The sequence below is a fragment of the Papaver somniferum genome, chromosome 2 (genome assembly GCF_003573695.1).
Source record: "Papaver somniferum cultivar HN1 chromosome 2, ASM357369v1, whole genome shotgun sequence".
NCBI lineage: Eukaryota > Viridiplantae > Streptophyta > Magnoliopsida > Ranunculales > Papaveraceae > Papaver > Papaver somniferum.
The window spans coordinates 181,694,754-181,711,797 of record NC_039359.1 but is presented as its reverse complement, the minus strand read 5'-3'; the positions used below and the strand labels follow the sequence as shown (position 1 = coordinate 181,711,797).

At 36.2% G+C, this 17,044-nt stretch overlaps 2 protein-coding genes and 1 pseudogene across 2 annotated transcripts; 2 read left to right on the top strand and 1 right to left on the bottom strand.

The window, feature by feature from the left end:
- Positions 1–6,254: 6,254 nt before the first annotated feature.
- LOC113349938 lies at positions 6,255–9,298 on the top strand (annotated as a pseudogene).
- A 2,536-nt stretch (positions 9,299–11,834) lies between these two features.
- Positions 11,835–13,455, bottom strand: LOC113349937 (RING-H2 finger protein ATL16-like). Its single transcript, XM_026593985.1, has one exon. The coding sequence runs from the start codon at positions 13,090–13,092 to the stop codon at positions 12,013–12,015; it is 1,080 nt and encodes a 359-aa protein (XP_026449770.1). The 5' UTR covers positions 13,093–13,455; the 3' UTR covers positions 11,835–12,012.
- A 118-nt stretch (positions 13,456–13,573) lies between these two features.
- On the top strand, positions 13,574–16,454 carry LOC113352483. Its single transcript, XM_026596298.1, has 3 exons — positions 13,574–13,578; positions 14,325–15,692; positions 15,935–16,454. The coding sequence occupies exons 1-3, from the start codon at positions 13,574–13,576 to the stop codon at positions 16,452–16,454; spliced, it is 1,893 nt and encodes a 630-aa protein (XP_026452083.1).
- The last annotated feature ends 590 nt before the right edge of the window (positions 16,455–17,044 follow it).

Here is a 17,044-nt window from a genome sequence, read left to right as displayed (position 1 = left end):
TCTATCTTGCTTGTCGAAGAAATTAATCTCAATCCAATCTTACGATTGCACTCAATTACGATAGAAACATCAAGATCAGATCACGCAACTACAGAGAAAATAGTTGGGTCTGGCTTCACAATCCCAATGAAGTATTCAAGTCGTTAACCTACAGGGTCTCGGTAGAAGCCTAAGGTTAAAGAGGATCGACTCTAGCTTATACAAATGGTATCACACAGGAGGTGTGGTGATTAGGTTTCCCAGTTGCTAGAGTTATCCTTTATATAGTCTCCAAATCAGGGTTTGCAATCAATGTTACCTTGGTAATAAAGCATTCAATATTCACCGTTAGATGAAAACCTGATTAGATTCAAGCTAATATCTTTCAACCGTTAGATCAAACTTAGCTTGTTATACACAAATGAAATGCACGTTCATTTAGGTTTGTGTAACCGTACCTAAACGTGTACGCCTAGTTGGTTCAACGGTAGTTAACCAAATGGTTAGCCATGTGAGAACTTTCATATCAACCTTATTCATCTTCACCATAACTAGTTCAAATGACTCAAAAGAACTAGTTAAAGAGTTGTCCATTTGCGTAGATCTCATAGATGTATATAAGACACAATCGAAGCAAAAATGATTTTGATTCACTCGAGTCGATTCATGAATATTATATCCACGGTTTGCAAATATGCATTCCTTAGTTTATATATGTTTTAGTTCACGAATAAACCGTTTTTAGAAAATAACCCACTCAAGTATGCATACCGGTATGCATACTTAAACACCCGGTTTGAGTTTGTTTTCAGTTCACAAACTCCACCGGAAATTCACGGGACGTGAACTTCCGGCAGTACGCGGACTTTAGTTCCGGTTATCATAAGCAGCAAAGTACGCATACTTTGGTTCAAGGATTTTGCACTTACACAAGTATGAGTTCACATACAATGTTTATATCCATTGAAGGTTATATATTGTAAACTCTCATTTCAATCATTAAAACATTTTTAGAGGATGTTAAATAGAGGTTATTCACACACTATTTTTCATCAAAGCGATTTTCAAGATATTGAAACAATCAACATGACTTTCGTCACTTGTAAATATGAACTTGGCCAAAGGGAAAGCTTACCAACACATATTTCGATAAATAGATAAGCAAGATAAACTCGACTCAAAATAGCAAATTTGTATAATCGAAGTCTAAATAATAATACGACTTTTATCTCAAGATAGGAGATAGAGTAGATAGAATTTTGAGTGATAGATAAGTTCAAGTCTCCACATACCTTTTAGTCGATGAAGTTCCACCAGTTCCTTGAGTAGTTCTTCGTCTTTGTATGATGAACTCCGTGGAGTCTAGAGCTCAACTACACTTTCTATCCTAGTCCGAGACTTAGCTATAAGTAGACTAGAAATCAAGACTTATAGTTTTGGAAACTAAACTTGACAAACAAGCTTGAGATGGCAACGCTTGCGAGTTTGACCGAGCAGTGCTCTAACACACATGTTACACAAGGAAGCTGTCAAGGGAAATTTGGTCAATGGACCAAAATAAAAGAGAAATAGAAAAGGCTCTTGGTTTTTCCTTTTGAACATTTTCTCTTCTCTTCCTATTTTTGTTTTCTCTTGAGATTTCTAATGAAGGAACTCTAGAAATTTTGTGTGAGAAATCAAAGAGGTGGCGCTTGGAACTGATAACAGATCATTGCTATCAATGTTTAATGAAAGAGAAATGAAAGGTATGAGAGCTTCCTTGTTTTAATTCTACTCAATTATGACCTAACTATATTTTGAGCTGTTTTGATCAAAGTGAGCTTATATTCTTGAAGTTACTTGGATTTGAAACATTGGTTAGTTTGCAAACATAATCGATTTCATGTTTTTCTAAGTAAATTTGGAAGTTTAGATAATTTAGGGTTCTTGATGGAAATTAGGGAATTTGCATTTATGTTTATGCTTTAGTTCTTGTAAAACTACAAAATGGGTTTGTGTTATATATTAATTTTCTCTAATGCATGCCTTAAATTCAAGTTCAAATTTACTTGACGTGATTGAATTAATCTAGGGTTCATGATTACAAATTTGGGGGTTTTATCCAAACTCATATTTGTTGTAATATATAAAATGAGCTTTTAGCGTACATCATGAGTTCATATTTTACTTATAAATGAAATTGTTTATGGTGGTAATGTCTCAAAGTCACAGACTTGTAGAAAGGAACGCATAAAAATTTTCCACCATAAATAATTTGTGCCATCAAATGCTGGCGTTACATTTATCGAGATTGCATTATTGTCCATATAATAATATTGCTTCAAACACAGATTGTTATGTTTTAACGCGCTTGCCTGCTCTGATACCAATTGAAAACGCAGAGGGTACCAAAATACACCACCAAATTTTTCTTAGGCAACCAATATGGACAAACTCAAATATAATTCCGAGATCTAAACTTAATGAATCTCAATCAAGAAAGAATATTCAGAGTTATATCTCTTTCTCTCACAATCAGAATGTTTACAAAGGAAAGACTGTGAACCTAATTTTCGGGTGAGAGTACTTGGGTGATTCCAAAGATCAATGTCCCAAGTAATCAATCAAGTCGTATCCAACAAACAAGGATGGATGTATCTACTTTGATTGATTAGCGCACAACCTGTGATATTTCAATTATAAAGATAAACAATATAATGCAGAAAAAAAATAACACAGACACCAGAAGTTTTGTTAACGAGGAAACCGCAAATGCAGAAAAACCCTGGGACCTATTCAAAATTGAACACCAAACTGTATTAAGCCTCTACAGACACTAGCCTACCACCAATTAACTTCGGACTGGAATGTAGTTGAGATCGAATTAACCCTCCCAGCTATTCAGTTACAGTCGCGTTCCTTACGCCGCTTGAATCCCAGCAGGACTCCGCGCAATTGATTCCCTTAGATGACATCACACCAACTAAGAGTTGCTTTAACTCAATTGAAGACTTTAAACCAATCTGCCTCCCACAGATAAGCCTATATGTGATTTCCTTTGCGATCAAAAAGTTTGATCAAGGTGATGGAAATCGATAGCAATAGAAAAAGTCTATCTAACCTTAAAATCCGGATTTATGCAACCCGAAGTGCAGCCTAGATTATTGTTCACCTCACAAGTATAAAACTTGTGGGATCAATAAAGTTTGAGAAAAAGAGAACTTTGATGATTTCTATCTATCTTGTTTAAGTGAGCAGATCAATAATCGAACAATATCAGGATACTCGAGCTATCAAGATAAACAATAGATGAACATGGCTTCACGAATACCAATGAAGTCTTTGGAGTCGCTAAACCCTAAAAGGGTTTTAAGAAGAAGACTCTAGTAACAACTAGGAGACATCAAGAAAAGTAGTGTCAGGATTCAATCCCAGTTACTTGAAGCACCCCTTTTATAGACATCAAAGCATAGGTTTCTTTAGGTTTAAGCTAAGATAGATTTGGAACCAAGCAAACAATATCCACCATTAGATGAATCTTTGAACAATATGTCTATGGTGTTTTTAGAGATTATTCAAATGAAAATTATCTAAGAGAAGTGATTTAAGTACATAAGAATTTAATAGACATGGTAAGTAGGTGTACAAGGTACAATCACTTAACCTGTCGTGAACAGTTATGTTACCGTACTGTACCGGTTTGTAAACCTTAAGACTTAACCTAGTTCCGGAGTCCATAGAAATTTTTCGGTATGCGTACTGGTATGGATACCATTTAAGCATAGCCGAATCCTGGAGTCCACAGAAATTTTCTGGTACGTGTACCGGTTTGGTATTCATACCGGTTCTGTAACCACAGTTCCTTTCTAGTACGCGTACTAGTTTAAGTACCAATCTAGATTCACAAGTTCCCAGAATTTTAAAGGTGTGTATACAAATATGCGTGCCAAAAATCTGTTTGTCGACATATAGCTACTTAGTTTCGTGTACTGAGTACATGCATTACGACTCCAGACTTATAACAGTTTTCCCAGTTTGTAAGACTGGTATATACACTGTCTTATATCCAAATCTATAGTAGTTCTATATTTCTCTAAATCGATTCGAAACAACATTCCCGAATAACATCAATGACACGTATCACTGTTCCAGGATATTTTCGAATGATAAAACTTGAATCATGATTTTGATTGCGAATAATCAATTGTTCTTAACCAAAATTTTATCAAGTATGGAAAATGTTCATTAAGCTTAGTCATATTTCGAGAACTAATTACCAAGATAAACTCGACTCGAAACTCTTGACATGCTTATGATAGTCTAATTAGTTATGCGACATCGTCTCATAGATAGAAAGATGAATATAACTTGAGAAATAGGTGGTTAAGTCTTCACTTACCTTTTGTTTAAGAAGTTCTCTAAAAGCTTCGGTTGATCTTCGCCTTCAAACGGTAGAACGCAATGATAACTGCCACGATGTCCGTTTCTTAACTACATTTCTATCATAATACGAGACTTAACTAATTGTAGACTAGAAAACAAGATATAATTTTGACAACTAAATTTGACAACAAGCTTGGGATAGCAACACTTTTGAGTTCGACCGATCAATGCTCTAACAATTAACATGGGTACAACTATGTACACTCAAAACATGACTCCGAAAATCTTAAAATAAAAACTAAACTTCAAAAAGAAAATCATTATAGATCATACTAGTGTACAAATATGTACATATCTACAGAAATCTAAAAAATAGCATTCATACCCACAAGACAGGTCATCCATTTGTCAAAGAGCATACTAGTGTACTAAAATGTACACCTCTACAAAAACCTAACAAAATCTAGCATCCATACCAACATGACATGCCATATATTCATCTAAGTGCATTTCAGTGTACCAACATGTACATATCTATAGAAAAAAATAACAAAACTAGCATCCATACCTACAAAACAGGCCATGCATTCATCACAAAGCATACTAGCGTACAAGTATGTATACATCTCTACTAAAAAATAAAATAAATAGAGCATTTACTCAAACAAAACAATCCATTCATCACATAGAATTTCAGTGTACAATATGTACACATCTACCAAAATAGGGTCGAATACTCGCCATGATTCAAAAAAAGCATGCAAAACCTTCTCAGACATAGTTGATTCTCTACATGTTACAAATAACATATATAAAAAAAACACATACGCCGTATATTAAAAGAACACATGATATATAAGCTGAAACGTATACTGGTGTACAAATGTGTACATTTGTACGAAAACCTAACAAACCATACATTCATGTACACCTCTACAAAACCTAACAAAATCTAGCTCCATACCCACATGACAGGGAAATATTCATTACAAAGCATTTCAGAGTACAAACATGTACACATACACAAGAAAATAAAAAATATAGCATCTACACCCACAAAACAGGTCATGCATTCATTACAGAGCATACTAGTGTACAAGTATGTAAATATCTACAGAAAAATAATAAAATAAAACATTGATTCAACAAAACAACACATGCATTCATCACAAAGAATTTCAATGTACAAAAATGTGTGCATCTACCAAATAGGTTCGAATGCTCACCATGATTAAAGATAGCATACACAACCTCCCCAGACATGGTTTATACCCTGCATATTACAAAAAAATATATAACAAATGAAGACATCAAAGATCAAAATCACGTATTAAAGATCTCAAAAAAATAGTTATTCTTAGGATCAACCAACACAAATATAATAAATCAATTGCTAACAAAAAAGATCCGAGTCACATCTAAAAAGATGTCGAAATTGAATTAACTAACTCCGAGATTTTAACTCAAAAGTTTTGATTCACAAATCACCTCCAAAATCTTTCAGTCTCTCCCTTTCTCCCTCTCGTTCTTTCTGAAACCCTCCCAATTGTAAATCTGAGATCTGAAAATAAAAAAACTTTTTTCATGTATATAATTCTGAAAGGAAGGAATTTTGAGTCGATGTAATTTGGACTAACTCGTCCAAATTCTGGACCAAACTATTTAACCTGGCGATATATGGACTAGCGAGTACTGGGCTTGTTAAGGGAGGACTGGATCTTCCAAAGCCGTGGAAATATGGGATTGAACTTTTAATTCCTACAAAATTACAAATCATGACTGTTATCCAAGGGTGTTACTCCATTTCTGAGGTTTGCTGAAAACCAATAATGAAAACCATACCCAATATTTTGTATCTGACATCAAATCGATACCCAATAATGAAAACCAATCACAACTCTCAATTACTCTGATTCCCTTTGTTGAACAAAACCCCAGACAGAGAAAAAACAAGGAAAAGTCTGGAATTGAAGAAAGAATACGAGTCTTCCGGGTCGACTAGGAAGATTCTGGAAGCTTTTGAAGCAATGAAATTTGCTTTCGGCAACACCCATGTACAGCTTTGACTGGCTTGCTTGAAAGCGGGTCTTCATTTGGATCAAGTAGGTGATAATCCTGAAAAAACCTTGAGTATGCTAATAAGGCTTTGAATATTTTTGATAAAAATAATAAAGTGTGTTTATCAGTCGCAATGACTTTACAGTTGACGGTTCTATTATAGTTAGAAAAGGTTTAACGATAGTTCGGGGTATTTTAATACAGCTAATAGGATATTGAGTAAGTTAGAATTAGAGGATACTGTTGGTTAAAGTGATATTAGACCTGTAATGCATGCTGCTCAGATGGAATTAGCATAAGTAAACAGTGCGTTGGGTAGAAAGGAAGAAGCTGTGGTTAATGTAACGAGATGTTTGGAGTTAAAGCTCCATGTTCTAGAGCCAGACAGTAAGGAAATGGGTGTAGCACATATACAATTGGCTGAAGCTTATGTTGCAGTTTTGAATTTTAAAGAGGGGTCACCGTATTGCTTAAAGGAGTTAGGAATTCATAAGAAACAATTAGGGGATAATTCCCATTGGAGTTACCCGCGACGTCTTCATGGTGTTGTTTATACGGGATTGGAAAATGAACTCCCCCAAAAGCTTTTAAAGAATTGATTGCATTGGGGAAGTATGATGAGGCAGTTTCCGGTTTGAGGGGTGTTGTGTGGCAGACGGGGAAAGATAGCAAGACTCGAGCTTTCATTCTCATATCAATGGAAAATGCTTTGTGTAGTCAGGAGAAATATGCAGATTCAAAGAGTTGTTTAGAGATAGAGATATCTCCTGGTATTCTCTACAAGATAGAATCTGAAGCTCCTGTAGAAGCTGCAGAGGCGTACACAGAGATAGCTATGCTTTAAGAGACTATGAACAAGCTTGAAGCTGATATCTCATTCTTGAAGAGATCATTCACTATATTAGAGATCGTCCGTCAAGAACTTCATTTTTTTCTTTTCTTTTTGAAGGGTAGGTTGGTTGGTTAAGAACTTCATTCTAAAGGGAGTGTCTCAGCTAGGTTAGGTTGGTTGCTTTTATTGAAGGGTAAGGTGCCTCAAGCAATTATATACTTGGAGAGTGCAGTTGATAGGCTGAAGGAGAGTTTTGGGAGTAAGCTTTCGGGGTTGGGTATATGTACAGTAATCTGGGGGCTGTATATCTCGAGCTGGAGAGGCCTAAGTCAGATGCACGTATGTGCATTGGCGAAAGAGATCATGGATGTGTCACTTGGTCCACATCATGCAGATTCAATAGACCTTGTCAAAACCTTTCAAAAGCTTATGGCACCATGGGGAGGTAGAACTACTTGATCTACCTTATTATTACCTTACTCTTTGGTTTCATATTTTTAGATAGTGCCATACTGGGCTCTCTAAAAATGTGATTTTAATGCAACTGTATCAGGTGATGAACATCTTATTCATCCCTAGGGTATCTCTATGTATTAGTTCTTTCCTTTCTAGTGAGTATCCGTGAGCTCCTTTCTGAATGTCCGGTTAATGATATTTTACCATATTTGTTCACATCTACTTGTGCATCCTACCTATTCTTTTTGTTTCTCTTAAAAGTTTATTCAGTAGAACAGCATTCTTGTTCCCGATGGGTTGCAATCATCTTGTTTTGTCTCTTATTGAGAGAATTTTGGCCATAGTTATGGATAATAGAGGTCAATACAAGGGTTCATGTAGTGGTTTTTAAAAATTAATCATTTATGTTTGAGGTTTCATGCCATGTGCTTGCTGCTGATTGTTTGTTTGCCCTTTTAAAAAAAAAAAAAAAAACAGTGGCCATACCATGTCTCTTTAGCTTAGATGCAATGGGTTAGTGTTTTTCTTTTTGTAAAAGCTACTAAGTTTCCCTGCATCGGTAAATTCATTTCTAGTATGTAGTTCTCTTTTGAGTTTGTTCACTGTAGCCTACTGGTATGAAGTTCACACTCAGAATCCACCTTGTCTCATGGTAATCCTCAATCCTCAGCTGAATGATCTGTACCTACAGTATCTGAGGTCAAGTGCAGTACAGAGAAAAGCTTAGATTTTCACCATTGACACGAAGTTTCAAAAAATTGATACAGAAAATATTGTACCTTCTAAGCTCCAATACACTTCAAGTTATTCTGTCTCTCAAGAAACCTCTCTTTTCGCACCACATTTGTTCAACTGTGCTCATTTAATTTTTCTCTTCTCACTTTCCATATCGCTCAAACCTGTAAGTTAAGTGCATTTACCTGAAAAATTGTGATACCACAGAAGCTTCTCTTCTAATTTAATCATATAGGGGTCAGAGCCAAAATTTTGTGATCGTTAGCACTCCTCTTTACTCTAACGGCAATAGAAATATTAGGTGGGCAATTTGGTGCTGAATGAACCATCATCCTAGAATGTACATGTACTCATGTATGATGAATTGCGTGAATTATGCTATAAATTTTGTATTTAATATATATCAGTGTTTATGTGCAGCTATACTGTTGCACTGGAGGTCCGGCAGCGAGTAATTGATGCATGGGAAAGCCGTGGACCTACTGCGCATGATGAAATGAGAGAAGCTCGTCGACTCCTTGAGCAATTAAAGGAAAAGGCCCAAGGGTTATCCTGTTCTGGTGAGGATGAGGTTTTCCCCAGAAAGGCTCTACCTTTGCCCCTTAACAGTGAGTGTGCGCCTTAAACAAAAGGTAAAAATCTAATAATTAAAGGTTAGATTTAGTAGTACATACATTCCACACCCTTGCAGTTCTTTTTTGTTGTTTGATCGTCCTATTTTAGGATGTTTCTGTTCATACGCAGTTCTATAGCATGTACATTTATTACTTTTCATTGAGAAATTTGGTTTTGATTCTCATGTTCGTCAATACTTACCCTGTGCGCAACTCTGACATCACAACCTTCTTAGTCTGCTGCATCTCTTGACATGTTTCGGGATAAATTTTACTACAATGTCATTTTCAGGGGCACAAGTGCTGTATTGTTTCCCCATTAGTCTTCCACCCTTTTTCTCGTTACTCCTATAATTGGATTTCTGGTTTTTAGCCTCATCTCTTGGAGCCATTTGGCATGCTCAGGTGTCCCATGTTGATGTAAAACGAACTCAACAAGTAGTTCTTTCAAATTTACAACAACTAGGGGTTATTCCCTAAGATGCAAATAAGTTTCTTTGTCATTGTACCAACCACATCTATCTGTCTTTTGATTGAGCTAATACTGTTTGGTTGACAGTTTCCTGATTGTCAAACATTCTCTTTGTATAACATAAGCACATACGTAATCTTAGGAAGAAAAAAAGACTGTGCACCTGTGTGTACAGGTACTTCATGTTGTTTTGTTTTCGATTTAACTCTGAGCTGATGGGAACTAGTTGCCTGTATTCATTGTATCCAATTCAACTGGTTGTTGTACCAATTACTTACTAGAAATCTCGTTATGATATATGACTCTCTGATATTCAAATTTCATTTGATTCAGATCAGGCATCCTTTTTGCAGTTTCACACTAAAGTCTTATTTTGAGTGCAGCTAACAATCTGTACAGCATGTGTTCTTATGTGGTCCCTCTTGATGCATCTTCAATCATGTTTTGTAGGGATTAGAATTTTAAATAGACAAAACAGTTCTGTTAGGATTGGTACTTTGTGATAATTATAATCATGGTAAATTGTAAATCGTAAGTCAACCGGTTGGCTGATTTAGAATTTATAGGGATAGGCTTGACCTCTAACTTTGAACATAAAGAGTTAGAGAAACTTGAGAATTCTTCTTCTGTTGAGCTACTACATGTCTACATCCTTCAGTGGAGTCAAAATTAATTGTTGCCTGAAGTTGTTAGTTGTAATCAGGTGGCTGGATGATGAAGATGTGATCTACTAACTACTAGTACTACTATCCAAACAATAAGAACTCTGAAGACAAATAAAATAAGAACTCTGGAAAACAGAAAGTAACAGCCCATAATATATTCTTGCCACACAGATGCCGACACGCACATGCAAATGCACAAGAAAGACGCCGGTGCGTGCGCACGTACATACATAACACTACATATAAGACACTGAAACAAAGAAACAAGAACCCACAGGAGCTAATCTCCACATGAAAAACCCTAAACATTGTATATAATAATGTGCTAATCATACATAGATAGCAGTGTTTATATTTTTATGTCACCAAGAGATACCCTAAAAGTTAAATAATCTTTGTTTAGATGTAAAGAAATGATGTATGAAGTAGAATCTTTCTGAAGGAGAAACTACATTTATATTGGTGTGACAAGTTGGTCACTAGCGGTGGCTTCCTTGCTTTTCTTTTCACTACAATTTGGAATGATGTGTGTATGCATACCCAACTCAGCATGCATTCTCATATGCTTTTGCCTGCAACTTCTGCTAATCCTTGCTGTTCCTCTACTTCCTCACTCACTCAAGTTAAAAAAGCTTATTAATCACAGTACACACGTAATTACCCTTTTGTTTATTATTTTCTCTTTCTCTATAGTATAGACTAGAAACCAATCTAGATCCAACCCATTTTTGATGGAGATAATTGAGAAATTAATGTGATACTTGAAACAAGCTCCCTGAAAAAAGTTCAAACCCCAAAGTTCAGGGGAAACCCATGAACTCCCACTCTTTATTTTTATTATTCTCTTCAAGCATGTGGGTTGCCGTTATATTGCCTGCATTTCCTCTTCTTCAAAATTTTGAGTTCTATCCATTGACTTAATGCTCAAGAAAGGTAACAAAACTAGAATTTGGATCTCCGAGTCTCTTGACTAAAATCACTTGTGAATTTGACTGTGCAAGATATAAATATTGTTTTAGAAGACTTTTGGGTTACAGTCTTTGGATTCTTCTTCCGTTTTCTCCCACTCATATTTAAATATAAGTAGTTGTCCTCTATTTCCTAGTTTCTATATCAGTTTGGACTTTTGACATTGTTTGAACAGACTGTTGCAGATACCCTACTAAGCCAATCTGTTTGTAGGCTATTGACACTCGGGCCTTACTCAGACATCTGTTTGTACCCTTTCTGCACAAGTGCCTTAATCAGGGTTAAGTAAACAAGGTATGAGAGTGAGAGAAATCTGTTTGTGTTCAGAATCTTCTCATTTTTCCCGTGTGCAAGGAAGGTACAACAAATAGCACAACTGTGGGTGCCCCGTAAGTTATTGCTACAAATACAATGTTTTCTATCAGCATTTTCTTACTTAATGAATAATTGTTCCTCTTTTCACTTGGTAACAAAATGTCAGGTTACTGAAGAAGTTCATTGATTTTTGGCTTTTCCCACTATAGAAAACACAAAAGAAGGGAAAGAAAAGCTCACAATCAATCACTTTATAGAAAGCTAGAGAATTTATAAAAAGAAAAACTCAAAAAAAGTAAGGAAAAAAGTTGCTATTTTTTGAATATCTTATCCCCACGATATAATCAAACTAATCATTAAGCATATATTTGTTCTAATCAACCAAAAAAGAACAGATTTGATAGGGTTTGAAAATTAATCTCGCTCTCAAGTATTTACCCAAGATTCAAATTGGCTATACACTCAATTTTATACTGTTTATAAAACTACTTTTGTTCCAGAAAAGAAAGAACCAAGAATTAAAACTCAAAAATGAATTACACTAGGTTTTTACTGTTATGACTCATCAAATTGCAAAGGAGTAATTGCATTCTTAGATCCTCGTCCACTTCCAAACGAAAAGAACGATCGACTTCGAATTCTACTGCTAGATTCTTGTTGGTCACTTGTACTAACATCATTGAATTGTTGTCTATTCTTTTGTTGTATAATCTCTTGAACAGATAGATATAGTTGTCTATCAACTGAAGAATCCATAGATATTGATCTTCTAATGGTTTGTATCGAAAACTGATCATCTTTTTTCCCTCTAATATCAATGCATTCATCTCCCATACTTGAAACATGATGATACTTTCTAGCCCTTTTCTGTATTGATTTTGGCTCTAACTTTCTCATTGGCCAAGGATTGGCAACATTTGACTGACTCAAAATTTCTCCTGATTTCGCCGTGTCTTGCCGCCGAATAGTATTAAGTTGATCTGAACTAGTATTATTATCATTGTCACCCATGATTTCAATGACTACGAAATCTTCATCCGTATTAATGACGGTATCTGTAAAAGGAGTTTGATCCTGTGGTGAAGAAGTTGGAGCTATAATTTGATGAAAAGGAAATCTAGTTGGCGTCGAGATACTGGATCTACAAAGCGGACAATTATCATTCTTTTGAAGCCAAATATCAATGCAATCAATATGAAAAGCATGACTACAACCAGGAAGAACCCTTAACTTCTCTTGTTCTTGAAACTCATTCAAACAAACCGCACATTCATGGAAACTACTGTCTTCATTATCACCTTGTCTTCTCTTAAATTGAAATATTGGGATTGCTCGAATAACCAATTCATCGACACCACGGTGTTCAGCAGCTGGATCATAAACCATTAACGGGTCTTCGTATCTTCTAAAGGAGAATCTTCTCACAACACCAATTCTGTGCCAATTTAACCAACATTTGATTACAAATATATAATAGCCTATCAGTAGTAAAGCTGTTGTCATGATTCCTAGTATTGCAATAACTAAGATTGGTGAACTTGTTTCTGTTGAGTGTGATTGTTGGCTTTTCATCGGAGATAATGCTGCATTGAGTACTTGGTGATTATACACTTGTAGTCTATGTAATGGATCCATCAAGACCTCCCCTAAACAAATAAAACTGGATCTTGAGTATTTAAAAGCTGATAAATTGGTAAGTCGTAAGATCTAAAGAGAGAGAGATAGAGAAGAGCTGATGAGCAATTAATATGGAGAAAGTGAGAGAGAGCAAAAACACCCACATTGAGATTATGAAGAGAGGAGGTAATGCGGAAGAAGAGTAGCTAAAGAGATGGATAGATAGAGAAGTCCCATCAGCTGAGAAATGAATGGGACATGTATGTAGGTAGTAACAAGAGAGGGACTTTGCTTTGAATTGAATTTCAATTTCAATAGGCTTGAGTTGAAAATGAAGGTATTAATGGAATCAAACTTTTGGTGTGATTTTTTATTTTTTTTCTTTCCAGGTTTTCTTTAGGGAAGAGAAACATCTCAACCAAATATAATCAATAATAGTAGTAGATGATATTTATTTATTTATTATTACAATACATATATATATATATATCCACGTGAAATGGGGTAATTAAAGTACAAGGAAACAAAGAGCATTTGAGCTTCCTAAGTAAGATTTGTTTGTAGTAATTTTATGTGTAACTAGACTAGGCTTAACCGGGACTAGTTCCAATTTTCTCATTCAGTCCAGGTGTGTAGACTGTAGCAGTGGAACCCACTACAAGAAAAGCTGCTGCTTCAAATGCGAAAAAAATGTTAATAGAAAGTCAAAACCGTGTGAATCGAAGTCAGGTACGTAATGAAAAACAAGAGCACCAGACCTCAAAACCTGCTGGTCCCACTAAACAGTCACATACACACCAGTGTGACAAAACCTAACTGCTCTCTAGTCTCTCCTCTCTCTCTCTCGCGTGGAAATCAGTTCTTTTTTACAGTAAAGTTTACTTCAAGTCCTCGAGTCAAAACCGAGTATGCATGAACTTACAGCACAAGCTGCACAACATCAACAAAGAAAGAAACAAGCATGAATGAAAGAAATTTCCTCATTTCTTCAGAGCACCTTTGTTTGTTTGTTTTCTTGTTGTTGTTTGTTTGTTCACATCTGCTTTACATTATCAATCAGTAGTGTGGATTGTGGACTGAAAATCATCTTTGTTGACAAAGTAGGAGGAAGACGGATCTATAAACAAATTAAACCCTTTTATTAAAGTAGGGGTTAACTTCGTCCAATCTAAACTTGGCTACATCGCTACATCACTGTCTCATGATATATTTGCCTGGCATGTATACGTAACATGATCGATTACTGGTAGTCCTACTGGTTTCATCAAATCAGAAAGAGGTCTAAAACAGGGTGATCTGCTTTCTCATTACCTCTACATTATATGCTCTGAAGCTCTATCCTCTTACATTGATAATCTTCAGAAAAAGAATATTGTAGAGGGTATTAAGGTCCATAAAGATGCCCCTGAAATGACACATCTTTTGTTTGCTGATGATTCTTTTTTGTTTTCTAAAGTCACTGCCCAGAATTTTCTTGTCATAAAAGACTACCTTCAAAAATATTGTTTGGCTTCTGGGCAAAAAATAAATTTTGAAAAATCTGGAATCTTGTTTAGTAGGAAAATTCCTGAACATAGGAAAGCTCTCCTGGCCAATATTTTAGACATTCAAAGCAGGGATCTGGGAGAGAAATATCTTGGAACCCCTACTGTTTTTCAAGCTTCTAAAATCCAAATTCACATGAGAATTCTTCAGGCTGTGGATGCCAGAATCACAGTCTGGCTTCATAAGCTCTTATCCCAAGCTTCTAGAACTACCCTTATTAAGCACATTGGCCAGGCTATTCCTCTTTTCCAAATGGGTGCATTTCTTATTCCTAAACACCTCTGCAAACAGATGGATTCCCATCTCTGTAAGTTCTGGTGGGGTGAAATATTAGATCCAAAAGATAGGAAACTGCATCTGCTTGGTTGGGACATTCTTTGCTCCCCCAAAGCAGAAGGAGGTTTGGGTTTTAGAAAGGCTGATCTAAACAGCCTAGCCATGCTAGCTAGGAATGCTTGGAGAATTATTGAAAATCCTGATTGCTTGTTAGCTACTGTTCTCAAGGCCAAGTATTTCCCAAGAACTGATTTCTTGAATGCTAAGTGCACTGGAAAGTGCTCTTGGACCTGGAGGTGCTTGCATGCCATAAAAGAACTGATTAAGCCTTTTATTTATTGGATTGTGGGGGATGGAAATTTTATTGATCCTTGGTGTGATAAATGGATTCCTTCTTTGGGTTCAGCTACACCAACCCCCCTTGTCCCACCTGACCCTAATGTTAAAGTGTCTTATTTTATTAATCCTCTTACTGGAAACTGTGATGTTTCTAGACTCAATACCCACTTTAACAATGCTTTTGTTCAGAATATTGTTACCATTCCCTTAAGCCAGCTTTGCATTCCTGATAGGAAGGCTTGGGATCTTTCAAAGAATGGAAAATTTACCTCTAAATCTGCCTATATGGGACTCAGAGGCCTTAGGCCATCTCCCTGTAAAAATCTTTGGATGCGTATCTGGAAAGTTAGAATCCCATACAGGATTCAAGTGTTTTTATGGAAAGCAGCTAGAAATGCCCTGCCTTCTAGAACTATTTTGCATACTAGAATGCCTATGCAGACTGTGGATTGCCCCAGGTGTTCTGATCCTCATGAATCCATTATGCATGCTTTGGTCCTTTGTCCCTTTGCTAGCAGGGTTTGGTTTATTTCTGATTTCAACATCAACGGTTTATTTCTGATTTCAACATCAACACCCAGTTTTTCCAAAATAAATCATTCATTGATTGGCTCGTTTTTTGGCTAACTGATGTTGTTTCTAAACTTTATGATGAAGCTCAAAGCCTGTTTGTTGCTATCATGTGGTCCATCTGGACCAGCAAAAACAATTTTATTTTTCAAAATATGTCTGAGGACCATATCACTGTCCTAGCCAGAGCTAGAGCTATGCTCCTTACTAGGAAATATAGTATCACTGTCTCCCCTATGTTGTCTGTTGGTGTTTGTGATAAATGGATGCCCCCCTCTCTTGGTTGGATCAAATGTAATACTGATGGTGCCTTTGATGTGATCTCTGGAGCAAATGGTGTAGGGTATGTGATGCGTGATTTTGCAAAGAAAGCTACCTTTTGTGCCTCCTTAGTCTTCGAAGTTCACTCTGCCGAAGAAGATGAAGCCAGAGCCATCTGGGCAGTCCTGAAGAAAGACTTGGAGCAACAGTTCACTCACATCATAGTTGAAAGTTATGCGAAATCTCTCATTGACCAATTTTCTGATGGCAAGTTTGATGGAGACTCGCGTACGGATGCAATCTTCAAAGACATTCAATTTTACTCTTCTAAGTTAGTTGCTTGTGTTTTTAGTTTTCAACCGCGTATTTGTAACTCTGTAGCTCATTAGCTTGCTCTATGGGCAAAGAAGAACAATTCCTCTATGTACTGGTATGTTCCTCCTGTTTGGCTCATCCCAACAGTTGAGGGGGATCATTAGCCTTTCTGAAGGCCTTTGACTATATATATATATATAAAAAAAAAAACATGATCCATTACTGTTCTTTGCTTCTTTTTGGGTGTTGGTTTATCAAGCCCAGCATAATTTACAATGGTTAATCCTTCAATCTTGGCGGCAATGTAATTGAGATGGCGAGGACATCATTCTGAATGTCTATTAGTCCTTCGACTAGTTGTGCTATTTATCGGAAAAGTTCTGGAAATCCTGAGATTTTCTGATTGAAAATGATACAATGGAAACATATGGTCGGCATGATTAATATTTAAGCCAGTATGTAATAGGACAGTTCCATTTTGAGTTGGTTTCCAAAAGGGGAGGACTCTTCTTATAGACAACCACGCCTTTGAGTGTGAGAGTTGGTATGGTCCGGTTTTCACCTCATCCGCATCCATTCAATTCATTACGGATCTCAAATTTGGCATCCACATCCATTCCAACATCCAACGAATTTACATATAATAAATGCACGGATAAACAGA

Bases quoted from the DNA above. Each gene is read 5' to 3' on its own strand.
- LOC113349937 (XM_026593985.1), bottom strand. From the start codon at position 13,092: ATGGATCCATTACATAGACTACAAGTGTATAATCACCAAGTACTCAAT.
- LOC113352483 (XM_026596298.1), top strand. The intron at 15,693-15,934 runs GTGTTCTGATCC...CATCTGGACCAG, and splicing joins CAGACTGTGGATTGCCCCAG to CAAAAACAATTTTATTTTTC.